The 15,682-nt window shown below is 40.5% G+C and overlaps 3 protein-coding genes across 3 annotated transcripts; all 3 read right to left on the minus strand.

Annotated features, from left to right (window-relative positions):
- Nucleotides 1-3,729: 3,729 nt before the first annotated feature.
- On the minus strand, nt 3,730-4,761 carry LOC107272223. The gene has a single exon (XM_015749156.1). It carries the CDS (start codon nt 4,759-4,761, stop codon nt 3,730-3,732), a length of 1,032 nt encoding a protein of 343 aa, XP_015604642.1.
- An 8,920-nt stretch (nt 4,762-13,681) lies between these two features.
- On the minus strand, nt 13,682-15,344 carry LOC107272225. Its single transcript, XM_015749158.2, has 3 exons — nt 15,093-15,344; nt 14,779-15,027; nt 13,682-14,240 (listed from the first exon to the last, which is right to left on the minus strand). Exons 1-3 carry the CDS (start codon nt 15,342-15,344, stop codon nt 13,779-13,781), a joined length of 963 nt encoding a protein of 320 aa, XP_015604644.2. The 3' UTR covers nt 13,682-13,778.
- LOC107272224 lies at nt 14,228-15,017 on the minus strand. Its single transcript, XM_025089547.1, has 2 exons — nt 14,779-15,017; nt 14,228-14,517 (listed from the first exon to the last, which is right to left on the minus strand). The coding sequence occupies exons 1-2, from the start codon at nt 14,980-14,982 to the stop codon at nt 14,374-14,376; spliced, it is 348 nt and encodes a 115-aa protein (XP_024945315.1). The 5' UTR covers nt 14,983-15,017; the 3' UTR covers nt 14,228-14,373.
- Nucleotides 15,345-15,682: the final 338 nt, after the last annotated feature.

Raw genomic sequence — 15,682 nt, forward strand, 5'->3', positions numbered from 1 at the left:
TTAATAATAAAACACGATAATATCAAAGACAATACTACGCGCGTTAAACCCACGAGCGACAATGCATAATCGAAGATTGGCGGATATAAACTGAACGAGTACAATTTAGATAAATATGATTTAAAACAAATTATCGAATTTCATTAACGCACGCACACTATATCGAAGATTATACTAACTGAAGTTTCGTGGTGACTATTCTTGTATAGACATAATCGTTCTAAGTCAGCGGTAGCCAAGTAAATTCCAAGATGCAACACCTCGTGTCTTTCCGTGCGATATTTTTCTAATAAAATCCAATCCGCTCAAAATAATCCTGTGTTGACCACGGGACAATAGCCCAAATACATAAGAGAGTGATGGAAAAACAAATCTAATAGAGTAACGTTATAATAAGCGATTACAGGCAAATGGGAAGAGCAAGACTGTTCCCTTCGCGAAGCTACTAAAATTTATACTAAGTGGGAGGACACGAATGTGCTGGCATCTGGAATCAATTCGGCGCGTAAATACAATTGTCGCGCTCTAAGAATATTGTAGAAGCTTCTAGAACCTTTTAGAAGCTTCGACGGTTCGTGTCCGTGCCAAGTTGCTGAGGATCGCTACCAGAGCCGACGGTCCTCTTGCGTGACGTTTTGATGGAGCCCGTTGCCCCCCACACCGGGGAGCCTTCCAGAAACTTCGATGACCCCCTTTCTCCCTACCGATTCGTGTAGATTTCAGACGGCAGCCTTTAGCCGTTTTGACCTTGAACGTTATCTCGCAGAATTGCTCATCGAGGATGCAGCAGCAACATCGATTCCAGGAAATTTGTCGGCTCTCGTCAGCCATTCGATTTCAGAAAGCCTCCGTGCAAGTTTCGAATGGCAGCCCCCTGCCCCGAAGCTTCCAATGACTCCCCCGACCACCTTGCAGACTTCAGGCGGCAGTCGGACACTGTTTTGACCTTGTTATTCAGAGTATCGAATTACTCGCAGAAGATAAGCGACTCTTTGTGCACTTCGGAAACTTTTTGATGTAGAGTTCGAGCTGAAAGTGCACAATTGGGGTAGGTGTCTTATCGCTCGAACCGATGTGAAATAATTCCAGGAAAACCTTGGAAGCCTCATGCAGGTTCATGCAAGTCGAAATGGTTCTCGCAAGCGCGGTGGTGGGGTCAAAGTCATTCTAGAAAAATGCGCAATACCGAACGTTATCTCGCAGAGTCGTGCGTCGAGAATGCAGTGCCTCATCCACCGAGGTGTCAAATTACTCGTAGGAGATACGTAAGCGCGCGACACAACTTCGGAATAGAAAGGCTAAGGTTCATCCGAATGTTCTAAAATGTAAGTCGCTCCGTTTGGAAGATGCATTGACCTTGACATTGATTCCAAGAATCTCTGTCGGCGATTCAATTCCTAGAAATTTCCGAAACCTCCCATCCCCATTTTAGCCCTTAAGAGTTTCCTATAAAAGGAGGAGCTTAACGTGCCTTCGTTAGCTTGCTGTGACATTTCGACCGATGTTAAATAAGAAGAAATAACGCGAGCTGAGAATTCGAATACAGTTACTATTAAGGAACATCGCGGAAGTGAAACATTTGATCGAAGCTAAAAGAAATTATAACAGCCTTCTACGAAATCTAAAATAACTTCATCTACAATAAAAAATGGATTTCTCAACAATTAACAAAGTCGGTCGTTTGGATGACTATCTTCCGACAAAGAAATTGACTGAGTGTGAATCCCAGAAAGAATACATCACCAGAATAAGAAAAGTTCAAACCAAATATTGAACGAGACTGATCCTCAATGTAGAAGACAGTTTTTCGACGTTTCTACCTGCAAGGATGGCTAAAGCTTTGAATGACGACGAGGATCTATTGAAGAAGATGATGCAAGCCTGTGAGGAGAATCGAGTGTTCATGCGTTATCTCGGCGGATGGTACAACCAGATCGAGTTCCAATGTCTATAAACTTCGTACTCGTGCTTCAACTACTATGTATACATGTTAAATAAATATTGTAACGTTTGTCGATAGTGCTATTTCGTATGCTCCTTATGAGTATACGAAATGGGATGTAGGTAAGTGCTCGGGGCTGGCGTCTTTAAGAATATAGTCGACACAGGTGGGTAAAGTAAAATAAAATAACAAAATTTTATTAAATACTCGATAATCGGTACAGAAGTTTTATAATCGGTGTCAATTACTCAGTCGAAATCAGTTGTCGGTATTGTAGGAAACAGGATTGTCTAGCAATCGACCTATGTTTGTTTTCTATCCCTATCTCTCTCTAACCTGTATGTGAGGTACAGAGGATCTGCCGGTGTTGGTTCTATAGCCCTAGTGGCGCTTTGCCTAGCTATTGGCTATGGCACTGTGTGCGACGCAACTACTAACGGCGCGGATAATAGATTGAACAAAATGGCGATAACTAAAGTTTCTGAGGGAGATCACGGTGGTCTCCTCAGAACTTTGACAAATTTTCTACGTTGCGGTCTAATCGGAATAGCGAATGCTAATATTCCGTAGCCTTTCGACAAGATTATTTACGATGAGTGTTTCGGACACGATTATACTACATGCGGAGGATATAAATCGATCTTACAGATTGAATGATCCTAACGATGCGGTCCTGACGGATTTAATATTCGCGGACTTTGCTTTTCTTTCGCGATAGTCTTCCCGATGAATTAATACTTCGTCCATTCGAATTTTGAGTATCCTTTCTACTAATTCGGATTTTTGACTGACTTTTTTTGGTGAATTTGAAATGTCGTATTTGACTGATTATAATCGGATATTTACTAGCGAGAAGCGCTAATCCTCTATCGGATTATCTTGATACTAACTTTCCGCGTTTTGACTTTCGGGAGACGTTTTTCATCTACCGGCTAGTGTTGACACTAGCCGCGCGTCCTCGTCGTCCCTTTGTAACGGGTGCACTCTCAGTACAGGAGTACTGAGAGGCTGATCGTTTTGTCACGTTACAATATACATCTTATTATATCTTATGCCTTTATTCATAATCAAAAAATATACATTCCGACAACCAGTTCCTTACAAATTTCACATTTTCAGTTGAGCAATTAAATTGTGGAGCATGATGATTCGTACATCGAGTAAGCGAGTTTTTGTGCAATTTTTGCAACGAACTTCCCAGATCTCCCAGATCCAAGAAGTGCTCGGATCGTCCAATGAAAGCTCCCAACCAAATTTTCTTCACCAATCCTTTTACATAGATCTTAGATGCATTTTGTAAGATGACTCGAAGAATGTTTCTAGCTTGATTGTAAGCAACGTTCCCAGCGCTCCAGGATATACCATGAAAATTGCACTCCAACCACAAATTTATACTTTTGTATTCAGCCGGTAGATGCTTCCATGGAGAAATTGTGGTTGAAAGAGAAAAGTTGCAGGCTCGGAAAAATTGCTGCCGACTCCAATCATGGATAACTCCTTCAGGACGAACTCGTTCGAGGGTTTCTTGAAACCTTGTACGTCTACGATGAATTCCATTTTATTGATGAACTGCGCAGGGAGAGACGATTGCAGCGTCTTTATACCAATTTTTTCACCCCACCACTGATCGGATTGTATTTGACTACACGATCGGGCAGGATTAGGCAGAATGCCGATATATCGGCAAGGGAAATTGTCTTGCGCCTCGAATTCCAGACGCAATCGACAGGTCCAATTTTGAGGGACTCGTTTTGTTTGGAGCAATCGATAACGATCAAAGAAGCGTACTAGAGAAATTCAGCCTTCTTCAGCAAAGGTTCAGGATTCTTGCCATAGTATGCAGCTTGAAAGTTTGCGTACATCTCATACAAGAGAGCAAACTGATTATAATCAATGTCAAGATTCAGATTTCCGTAAGGATAACATTGTGAATTCAAAAAGAGCTTAACGTCTCTGACGTTGCAGTGGTTAAAGTGACTAGCGTTCTTATTTTTCTTGTTCTTTCTGTTCGTCTGATAACCCAGTATCACGTATCGTGGTTTTTCCAACTGAATCGACGTCTTGACGGTCGACACGTGCTTCGAAGTAGTGGGGAGTAGAGGGTACTTGCACAGCTCCCAGGTACAAAAGCTCACGGAGATGGGTGCATCCCTCTCGACGAATCTCAGCAGTTGTATCTTTCGTCGATCCGACACCTTTACGTATGGTATCAGCCATTCCAATTTATGAATTACGACTTTGCATTGTTCCGCAGCAGTTTTCACTATTGCATTGACATCGCTCTTTGCTCTCGTCAGAAGCAACTCGTGTTTAGCGTTAACGACGATCTTGCGATAATATTCGGCGAAACCCAGTATCAGATTCAGCGGAATGGATACGTCAAAGTAACCGTCTGCATTGGTCAATTTCTCCCGTTCTCTGACGTCACGCCAACCGGCGTTCTTCATCAAGGATCGTTGACTGGGACTCAGGGAAACATATCCCTTCATGAAACTCGTGAGACCGACGTCCTTGTTCCGATCGATCTCTATAGCATTCATTTCATAGCGAATCTCCTCAAAGAGATGGCAAATGGCATTGTTGACCATAATCGTACTCTCAGTCGCTGTGGACCCATCTTCCGTGACCAGATTTCCATATACGTGCAGCGAAATTTTGCTGGGTAGTAAGCATAGGTCTTGATTTTGAACGGTGATTCGAACCTCGTCGCTGTTGTTGAAAGTTGACGAGGCGTAAGGTTGATGCGCATGCGTTTCACAGTGTGCTATAGATTCATCGAAGACGATCGGTGTCTGAATGTTCAGCGTTTCTTCCTCCATGGTACGCGGCAGACGAAAAGAATACAACAGAACGAACGCATTACTTTCCTCTTGTGACCTTGAATCCTAGATTTTCCAGAAACAAGACGTTTTGACGTGTTAGCGCCATGAGAAACGATCGACGACTGATCCTTCTTTGGCATATCGGCCTACTATTATAACCACTGACAATTTTCCTATTGTAGACGATACCCATTATCGCATGGATCTGACGTGCAGCCTGATCGTTATGACTTCTCCTTGAAAATTCACCAGGTTCCCGTCTTGATCGACTATTCGAAGCTACGGGTGATCTATCGTCTTGGTGGCAATCGGTTGATAAGTGACGTGCGATGGCACCTCTATGATCTTGTATCCGGGTGGCACGACCGGAAAGAATTTGTCTATGGTATGCACTTTACGTTTGTTGATGTAAACGCCCGTCGTGACGTTGCATTCGACTCGTAGGGTGTTCACCTTAAGAATGGCGACTGGTACGTCGGACGTGTGTAATTTATTAGCTTTCAGAACGCGTTGAGTGAAACCCAACAAGCGACCTATGGAATCATTGGGTCGAAAATCGACATCACGGTTACACGTAATATCGCTACATAACGTATTATTGTTAGATTCAATCTGAATAACTATGCTCTTATCCGTCAACGGGCTATGCACGTAGTTTTTGATATTTTCGATCTCGTAGCTATCAGTATAGTAATAACTGAAATTACATAGCAAGCTTATATAGATGATACTTGTTTTTACGATTTAATTGCCCGCATAGGAACTTTAGACACAAGTATCCACATGCAAAAGTATCATACTCCTGATATCGCTCATAATTGTACTTTATACTACCATCACCCAGATATCCGATAAGATCTAGTGGTGGTCGAAGATTGCCGAAACTGTCGAAATAAATGACTCGATCGTTCAGCTTCTTGTACGCGATCCAATGTATTCCTGGACCATCTTCGTCGTTGAGATTGACGATTGCTGACACGTACTTGTGCAGCCCACCCTTCGGCATAGCGTTCCGCATGAAGACTCCGCGAAAATGTGGAATCTTCATGACCTTTGCGTACTTTAGCAGATCCGTATCGGTCAACGCTTGGCGTGGTAGTTTCACTTCAAGTTTTTTGGCTTCAGATGAAGGCCTAGTCCTTGTCTGTAGGGTTTCAAGTACAGCTATTTGCCTAACGCGATGGCTTCCATTGTTTTGTTGTGCCTCTGACTTTCCTTTAGTTGTTCCTTCTTTGCATTCGCATCGTTCACGGCTTTGGCTATACCTGCAGCACCGCCGGCCAACGCTCCAGCGGCACTGAGATCCGCAAACACAGGGTCGAACAACGGCAGAAAGCCTCCGACTTTGGACGGCACGGGTAGAACTCGCGGCGTGCGGACGTTGCGCTTTCCGCCCGCTCATTTGACGGTAGCTTGTGCAACCTTCAGAGCAGATCTGATAGCTACCCCTGCATTGTTGCTAAGAATCATCGATCGTTTGGCTTCTTCGATGACTTTCCTCAGCGTTACAGTCTTTGGCTTCTTCTTCTTCTTGAGTCCCATACCGAGTTTCGACTTGGCACCCATTACGTTCGCTACAGACCAGGCCGCCGCCTTCTCGACGAGACTTGCGTCTTCAGCGAAAACGCGCTTCCAAGCCTTATCGGCCAGTACCCTGTCCGCCGCCCCTCTGTGTTCGAGACTCTCTTGATTCTTCGAGTAGGCGATGTCGTGCTCTTTGCAGGCTGCGTCGAGGGGGTTGATGCCCGGATCACCTCGTACGAGTCTCTTTGCTAGATACGTACCGGGCCCACAGTACTGAAGACCGGATATATGTAACTCAACGGGTAGACTGTTGATGATCCTATTGACTAATCCTCTGCCACGATGAGATTTTCTCCTCCCAATTCGTTTACGCTTAGGATGCATAAACATGTCCCTGCGGTGGAACAGTTGCGACTGAACAGCGATATTCTCGTCATTTATAGTTTCCACGTTAGTCAAGATGGAGATGAAGTTGGAGCGATAGTCCGTCAGGCTACCTGTAATGAACTTTGTTAAAATGATGCGAGTAAAGGAGAAGACGGAGGCCAAGCGACACGGCGAATTACTGCCAATTCGTATACGAGCAGTGTTTTGCGGACCATCCAATTGCGGCAAGACGAACGCATTGGTCGCTCTCATAACCCATCCTAACGGATTAAGATTTGAAAACGTCTACGTATCTCAAAATCGCTTGGTCAGCCAAAGTACAAGTTTTTAGAACGTTTACTGGCATCTGTGGACGGCGTTGAGTACTTTCCCTTTACGGAACACGAACAAGTGCTGCCACCGAACGAGGCATGTCGAAACTCGATAATTATTTACGACGACATAGCTTGCGAGAAGCAAGATAACATCAGAGCCTTCTTCAGCATGGGGCGGCACAGGGACGTTGACTGTTTCTATCTCTGTCAGACGTACGCTCGCATTCCCAAACATCTGGTACGGGATAATGCTAATCTGCTGGTGCTTTTTAAGCAGGATGAAATGAATCTCAAGCATGTGTACGATGACCATGTAAACACTAATATGACTTATGCACAGTTTAAAGATCTGTGTTCGACATGCTGGAACGGTGATAAGTATGGGTTTCTCGTGATCGACAAGGACAGCGACCTCGACAAAGATAGATACAGAAAAGGATTCGATTGCTTGAGCATAAATGAGTGATCATTGAAAAAAATGAATGCAGTAACGTTTTGAATTCAGTAGCGACAACATGCAACGCAAAAAACTTCAGGAACAAAAAGACGTCTTACGCCAAATCGCTAAAGCCAGCGATGAGATTCGCAAAAAGCATAGAATGATAAAATTGGGTAGAGAGAACGTCGAACAGACGATGAGTGAGGTTTTGAAACTGGTAGTGACTTCACTGCAGAAACTAGTGACTGCATCTCAGCCGGAGCGTAATCTTATCAAAGACGAGATTAAGGATGAAATACAGCAAGACGCAAAAGCGGATGATACGTTGTAACCGTTTTCCTTACTGTTAGGAGTTGAGGTTTATTAGACCTGCGTTCTTCCCCTAAGGCAATTACTTAGTCACTCCGAGTTTACAGACGGGGACATAAAAGTAGCCAATTTCTTGAACTATTCTTAATAGGATGATAAGGCAGCTGCTTGACCGTGCGCCCCTAATTCCCCCTTCAACAATTAAACCGGCCGGGTCGTCGTCCACCAATTTCCTCAAACAATATTTTCCAGAATCCAAAGCACGTAGCGAAGTAGTGTTGAACTTCTTGAGGTTGGTCGCCAGCTCTGTTTGTCCTAATCTACAGGCAAGATTACTGTTGTGATTGCCGGTCCAATACACACCCAGCATATCTATCTCGACCACCCATAAGAAGATGTCCTCCAATCACGATGCTGTCATCCGGTCTGTCGAACGACGAAGGAATCTCCGAAGTCTTGGTCAAATTATCCGCCGACGGTGTCAACTGAATGAACTCTCCCAGCTGAAGTAATTGCATTCACTCCTCCGGAAAACTATCAACGGGAATGTATAACGTATCCAAGGTGGTAAGGATATAGAGAACTTGGTACAATAATAGGCAACCACACATTTAGTTGAACACAAATAAAACACAAATATTTATTGCAAAAAATTAACTTTACAGCACTCTCGGTGTCGTCGTTTCACAATATAGCGATGGTCAGTCCACCCCGTGATGGCCCGAGTCACAAATTCCTTCTTGGCAACTATCGTTCTTAATCGTGAAATGATCTTTAAGTCAATTCTCGGAATGACATCCGTATCCCGAATAATCGCTAAGACGTTACTAATAATATACCTGTAGCACGTTGCAGTCTAGCTCGTGACAAGCTACTGTCGGGTGCGTACAAACGATCCCCAATACCTTCTGCCGAAGTACCGATGGACTTCCGTCCGATTACCGGTAAGAAAGTGTTTCCCTATACGGGGACTTACGTCCTTCTAGCCGTGAATCGACCCGCCCTGAGACGCGTCGCGCAAAGAAGTAAACTAATGAGCTCAGTCTGCTCCTACTTTTATAGGGGTCGCGCCGTTCCTCTGACGCGCCTCCACCAATACCCTTACTTTCCCAAATAATTGTTAAACTAACAATTATTTGCATCAGGTAATCAATGCGAGGCTCATGCTTTGTTATTCAACTCAAAACACATTGGGTCTCGCGGTCGAGGAAATGGAGCCAACCTTTACCAAAAACGACACTATTTATAAAATCCACTTAAACTAGATACAAAGTAATGGTTACAATCATAATCAACTATAAACTATTATGAGCCGTTTATTTTGAAAGTGGCCTAACTCCATTTATCTTCAAATCGAGATATTTAAGGGTTTGCGTTTCAATGAATTTAAAAATATACGTATAGGATACTAATGAGTCATACTGCTTGAGTGTCTCTAAGGGTGTTCAATTTATAGTTCCTATTAAAATAGTGGCAATTGTTAAGTGAATAATATGCGTTTTCTTATCAAGAATGGAGTTAGGCCACTTTCAAAATTAACAACCAGATTCATTATAAAATTTGAAGGTGCCCAAGTCCATTCAACATCATTTATATGGTGCAAATTGAAAAAAAAACAATACAGAATTTATTTTACATATCTTTAAAACACTTCGGAAACATAATTTATGCGATTCAAAACATTTTCTAACTACATAACGTACAAAATTATAAACATAAATTTATTACAAAACAATTTACTACTGATCTACATTTTGTGCGTGTGTAAGCGATTTGAAGTAATCATGATGTTCCAGTGCTATGTATCGTAATAGGTCAATTATATCCTTAAATTTTGCTGTTGTAATTTGTCTGATAATTTTATACAATGGTGTCAATACAATATTTTCGAATTTTGTTGGTCTACCCCGACGTGGTAATAAATTCAGGATTTTAAAATTTTAATGTTACTTTAATGTTTCTATTTTGCCCGGTGCACATGTCACTGTAAGCTATAATGTGTCTTTCACTTCTTAAATCTTTAACATGTTTTAGGACGCATGAAACAATTTCTTGAGCACCTCTGGATGCAATAGTCTCATCCCAAACGTACATGTAAATATTATCATTATAAAAATTGTGAATACCCAAATTTAGAACATACATATTGCGTTCGTAATATGCTACTGAGGTAGTCAACTTGGGATACGGTAATGCTTTTTGCAAGTCGAACGAGAAAGAAAAAATAATAATCTGAATTACGTGATACTTGCTCCTGATCTTCTTTTAGTGAATTCCTAGCTGATTCTGCTAGTCTTAAATGGACATCGTGTTCTTCCGTAAGTTTTTTCTTTTCTTCATCATCATTCGATGCTTTAATTTTTATGTTTAATAAGTCGCATTTTTGACACGTATCTTTGCGCGGTTGGTGGAAATGTAGATCAAAATCTTTTTTAAATATTTTTCTATAAGTCCACTCATTAACAGCTTTTATATTATTTTCCTCGCAACGAAGCTCGTATAAATTAAACATTTTCCTAACAGTTAGATCAGGATGTAGATATCTTCTATTAGAATTTGAGATCTGGTATAATGGGATTCAAATTTAGGAAAACTTCTAATATGGTTCTGAACGTGCTTTTTCCCTTCCTCAGATAATTTTGTTGATGATCCAACCATCATCCCACGTAAATCATTGCCTACATTTGGAGAGTTTAATACTCGTTTTGAGCGTCCTTCACTTACTTTAAAAGTATCCAAAAAGTATTTTTTACAGACGGGAACTTTTCCGATTTTAAAATTTAACAAATATCTGAAACTCCAATTTCTTGGCGAAACTTTTCCGTTTGTTGGACGTCTTCGTTCCACAATTTTGCCCTCAACAGCTTCGTAAAGCAATATATTTTGTTTGTTAAAATCTTCCAAACCCCAAAGCTTCTCAAAAATATTCTTTCTTTCCTCTTCATCGAAATTTTCTGTGCAAGCACTCCGACAACGGCAATCTTTGTTTAAGACAATTGTTTAAGTATCGAGGGAGAATAAACAATTGGATACCGCCTATGGTGTGCGTAAACTCGCCAAGAACAAATTGATGATAGGCGATTCGCCCATCAGCTTTGAGGGTGATCGAATCCATGTAGGTGACACGACTTACTTGAAAACTGCGGGTTTGATCGAACTCTTGTTCAGGAAGGTACCTGACGAGACTAGTGTAACCCAGGATGACTTGGACAATTACAAAAACATTATTGTAACGACGAATGCACATAGAAAGTACTATAAACCTGATGGTGTAATTCGTAAGAGCAAGAGTTTCAAATTTAATAACGTTATTGCAAAACTGATCGAACAGCCCTCTGTAACGGGCAAAGGTATAGTACCGCGGTACATGATCGCTGCCAAGGACGAACGAACGGATTACGTGTACTGGGACGACCCCAACGAACTGGTAGACCGGCTTCGCCTGCTCCTTGCGTCGACGAACTGGTAGACCGCCTTCGCTTGCTTCTTGCGTCTCGGGAAGCTGGTAACCCTAGTCACTCGAACGAAATCGTATCGATTATCAAAGAATTGCGCGAGGCGGGTATCATTTATTAATTTGATGAAACGATCACGATCGCCACTTTGAATATGAGCGTCGACGTGTTTGGACGTCAGTTGAGTAGCAGGACCGCGGTTACGAGTAGCTGTGATCTTCCTAGCGCTGGATTCAAATTCACTGCTGCTGGACACTACGACATTGGGTGCATTCAACACATCACAGCAATGTATAAGCGCTCACCCAGCGCTAAGCAGCGCTTTAGGAGTTGCTTCGTCTTCTACTGAACGCTTTTCGTAATACTCTTTGTAGCATCAGGTTTGTTTAATTGTGTTCAGAGAAAAGATAGCAGCTTCTACCTGCAGACTGATGTTCTGCTGAACCCTATCTTATTCCGTTGCCGTGCATTGTTTTCCAAAAGCGGATGCCATTTTTTATAGCATTTGAAAAGTACGTTGGAAAAGCGAAACACGTTATAGCACGTTGACGGTTAACGCGGTGAGGAGTTCTGTATGTTGCACAAGGAAAAAGTTATCAAATACATGGAAAATAATAAAAGAAAATTGCATATCGTGACATATACTTATCCCGAGGGACATGAAGCAGTTAGTGTAGTGGATGATGAAACTTATAAAAAACTGCAAGGTAAATATCATACTAAATAGTTCGACATAAGTTTGGAGGTTAAATGTTTTGATTCTTCATCAATTTTCTTTGATTTTATAAAAATTATTTTTTCCTGGCTTTGTAGATCCAAAAAATCTAAGTAAATACTTTTCTGTGGTACCATGTCTGTCGGACGAAGAAGATGCATCATGTGGTAGGTGGAGTTTAATTACATTAATAATATAAAACAATAATTGTATTCATTTAATTTAAAAAATTTATAAAGATATTTTGGAAACAGCGGAAGATAGTATTAGCGCTGATGATACAGCCAGCGCCAACAGTGACGCACCAACAGTGATACAGAATACAGAAAGTCTTGCAGTAAGCAATCCTGTTTTTGAAGGTGTATATGAGTTTCAAGGTGTAACATACAATATTCATGAATCACTAGAAACTCACAATTTAATAGAAAGTGGTATGTAAGAATTAAAAAAAACATAATTTGTATATTATTTTAAATGTTACATGTTCAATCGTCATATCTTGTACATTTTCGTCTTTCAGATCTCTATTAAACATTCATATTTAATGATCATAATGCCTAATCAAACAGTTAAATTTAAGTACCTTTACAGCTTTCCTTAATATGACAATTCGACATGTATCTTTCAAATTATTTAAAAACATGCATATATTCACATTTCAAAAATCTTTCAGATCCACACTTTTTTGAACAATATTTAACGGAACATGCATCAAGAACTGCAGTACAAATAACGCAGTCTCTGGGTGGTACAACAAAGACAGAATCACATCAGAATATCACAGATGTGACACAGGTGCAGCAACATTCTGTGGAGCATATAGACGGTAAATAGTAGCTGTTATAAATGATATGGAAATCTAATGAATATAAGTATATTCAATACATGTTTAATCACTCATACAGATACTCCCACCAAAAGTTTTTCATGGACTGCAAAATCCATGAAATGTCTACTGCACGAGTACAACGAAAGAAAAAATAAATTTCGTAACTCTACCATTAAAAAAAAAAGTTTGTGGGCAGAAATTAAGGCAGAATTTTTTAAAAAAGGATACAAACACGTCACCGAAGATATATTGGATAGAGAAATGCGCAATTTAAAACAATTATTTAAAACGGTCAAACACAATAATAAAAAAACCGGACGAGGTCGTGTTAATTAGGAGTGGTACAGACAGGACAAGACAGTTAATGTTGCTGGCACAATATTTTCAATGACGACAATCGCTACTGGAGATGAAGAGGACACTGTAACAGAGAACGTAGACCTGAGATCTTCGTCGACGCTATCAACGCACGCCGGTGATTCGATATCTTCAGCAAATGTTACGGAAGACGATGAAATATCAAATACAGAGGATGATCCAGAAGATAATTCGGTTAGGTTCGGCAACACAGTGAAATACCAGTTTCCACGCACTAAATCATTTCATCGATGTCATTTCAAATTAATTGTTTGGGCATATGTGGAAGTATAGTTTTGCTACCAATATTTTCATTCATATCTTTTAGTGATCAGTCTAGGAAGCAAAAAAGGACTAGGGGACGCACTAGCAGGAGAGCATGTAAGGCAACGCGGGCAAGGACTCTATATGATCTGCGTAAAAAGCAGTTGGACTGCGAGGAACGAAGAATTGCTGCATTTAATAAACTTCAAGAAAGTATTGAACAGTGCAATGTCATTCAGGCTGAGAGGAATACAATATTTGAAAAGATTTTGCTTTCTAGGCAATAATCATATTGTTTTATTGCAATAATCTAGCATCCTGCATTCTATTCAATAATTATGGCATACGTATCTTTTTTATAATAAACAGAGTTATCTTACAGTTTATACGTGTGTTTGTTTTCCCTATATCTATCTTTTTTTCACTTAGAAACAAGTTGAACCATATGACGTCGCTTTGCAACAGCTTCTACATATGTATCTGTTGTGACAGCTAGATCTGCACATTCTGTAGGACCATCTGACTCTTCTATGATATCTACATCATCGATGTTTATTTCATCATTCGATAATATAAAATTGTGCAGTACACAAGCTGCTGCGATCATGTTGTTTCCTAATTGAAAATCGGAAATATCTAAGTATTTGAGACGTCTCCATTTTCTAGTCAACAACGCAAAAGCTCTTTCTATGATTGAACGGATAGAGCTCAATTTCACGTTATAGGTCACTTCAGAACACGTCAAACTTCCGTTATCTTTGAATGGAGTCATTAAATTTAGTAGCAGAGGGTATGCAGAGTCTCCTACTATGTGTAAATTCTTTGGCAATAAAGGATTAACCATATTAGTTATACGGCATATAGCGGGCTTGTCCTGAAAACTCTAGCATCGTACATTCGCCTAGGGCAACTAATGAAACAATCCAGAAATTTTCCTGTATGATCGCATGTACCTATCACACATGATTAATATTGATTATTATACATATAATACTAGTCTAACAATTACACGAGTACTACGAACCTTGTAAGATTATAGAATGATACCTTTTACGATTGTAATAATCTATGGCATTTCCAACAGGGTGTTTACAAGGGATGTGACACCCATCGATTGCTCTTATAACCCCTGAGATGCCACAAGAACGAGCTTCAAAAACCTGCAACCATTAAAATGATGCATTTGCGTGATGAGATTTGCGGTGAAACGATGCACGGTGTAATTTGATGTCACGACCATTGAATATTTTGGAGTCTTCTTGTTCCTGGATGTAGATTTTGAAGTCTTCCTATTCCTCGCCGTAGATGTTGTGTGATTTTGGAAGACTCCAAAATGTATGTCCAGGAATATAAAGACTCCAAAATCTACGTCCAGGAACACGAAGACTCCAAAATCTACGGCGAAGAACACGAATACTAACTTTTTCTGATAAAGCACGACTTGTATCATTCGGCCATTTGACGTATTTTGGTAATAGATTAGCCAAAATCGTTATCATATTTTTAAAAATTTGGTGCCCAGTACTTTTGGACAATCCAAACCTATCTCCTACAGCTAAAAAGCTTCCAGGTTTAGCAAGTGTCCAAATTGTGAACATCATTTTCTTTTCAATGCTAACGTTCATATTCAGAAGTGGGTCCGTAAGGGGTGCTATTGCAGTAATCAACATCTGTAAAATAATAAATTTTATTCGGCCACGTTATCGTACACTTTTTACGATCTAATAGGAGTTACATAGGCAATTATAACTGGAAACCTATAACTAATTAGTTCAAAAGTTTCTCGTGAAATTCGAAAATGTTCCGAAAATTGAATGTCTGTATAGCGTGGAATGATCAATTCGAAATAATTTTCATTACGGGGCCTCTTCTTCCGTCTTCGTATTCTTAACTGATTTGGTTCTGATTCGACAAGCTCATTTAAAACATGTTCAACTAGGTTCATGTTAATCCCGTCGTCCATCGCCAAAAACACAATTGTGTCCATTTTTTGTATAATATTTAAGTACTACCGTTACCAGAGAACATATATTACATGTAATAATTTTCTCTGCCGCTACTCATCGCTAAGTGTTGTTTTCTGGTGAACATAGCCGCTATGCTTATTAACAACATGTTTCGATTAAACAGCGCACTTTAAGTTGCTATAAAAAAGGCAGCCGCTTATGAAACATGTTGTAAAGCAACGGAATCGTGAATCATGTTCAGCAGAATATTATTCAACTGCTGTATAACTAATGCCAGTTACTACACTCTGCTCAACGCACCCATTGATAGCAAGAGGCTGTGCAACGTCGCCAATCCCGAGGAGGAAAACGACGCTGT

Source organism: Cephus cinctus, unplaced genomic scaffold (assembly GCF_000341935.2).
Source record: "Cephus cinctus unplaced genomic scaffold, Ccin1 Ccin1_scaffold1141, whole genome shotgun sequence".
NCBI classification, from domain to species: Eukaryota; Metazoa; Arthropoda; class Insecta; order Hymenoptera; family Cephidae; genus Cephus; species Cephus cinctus.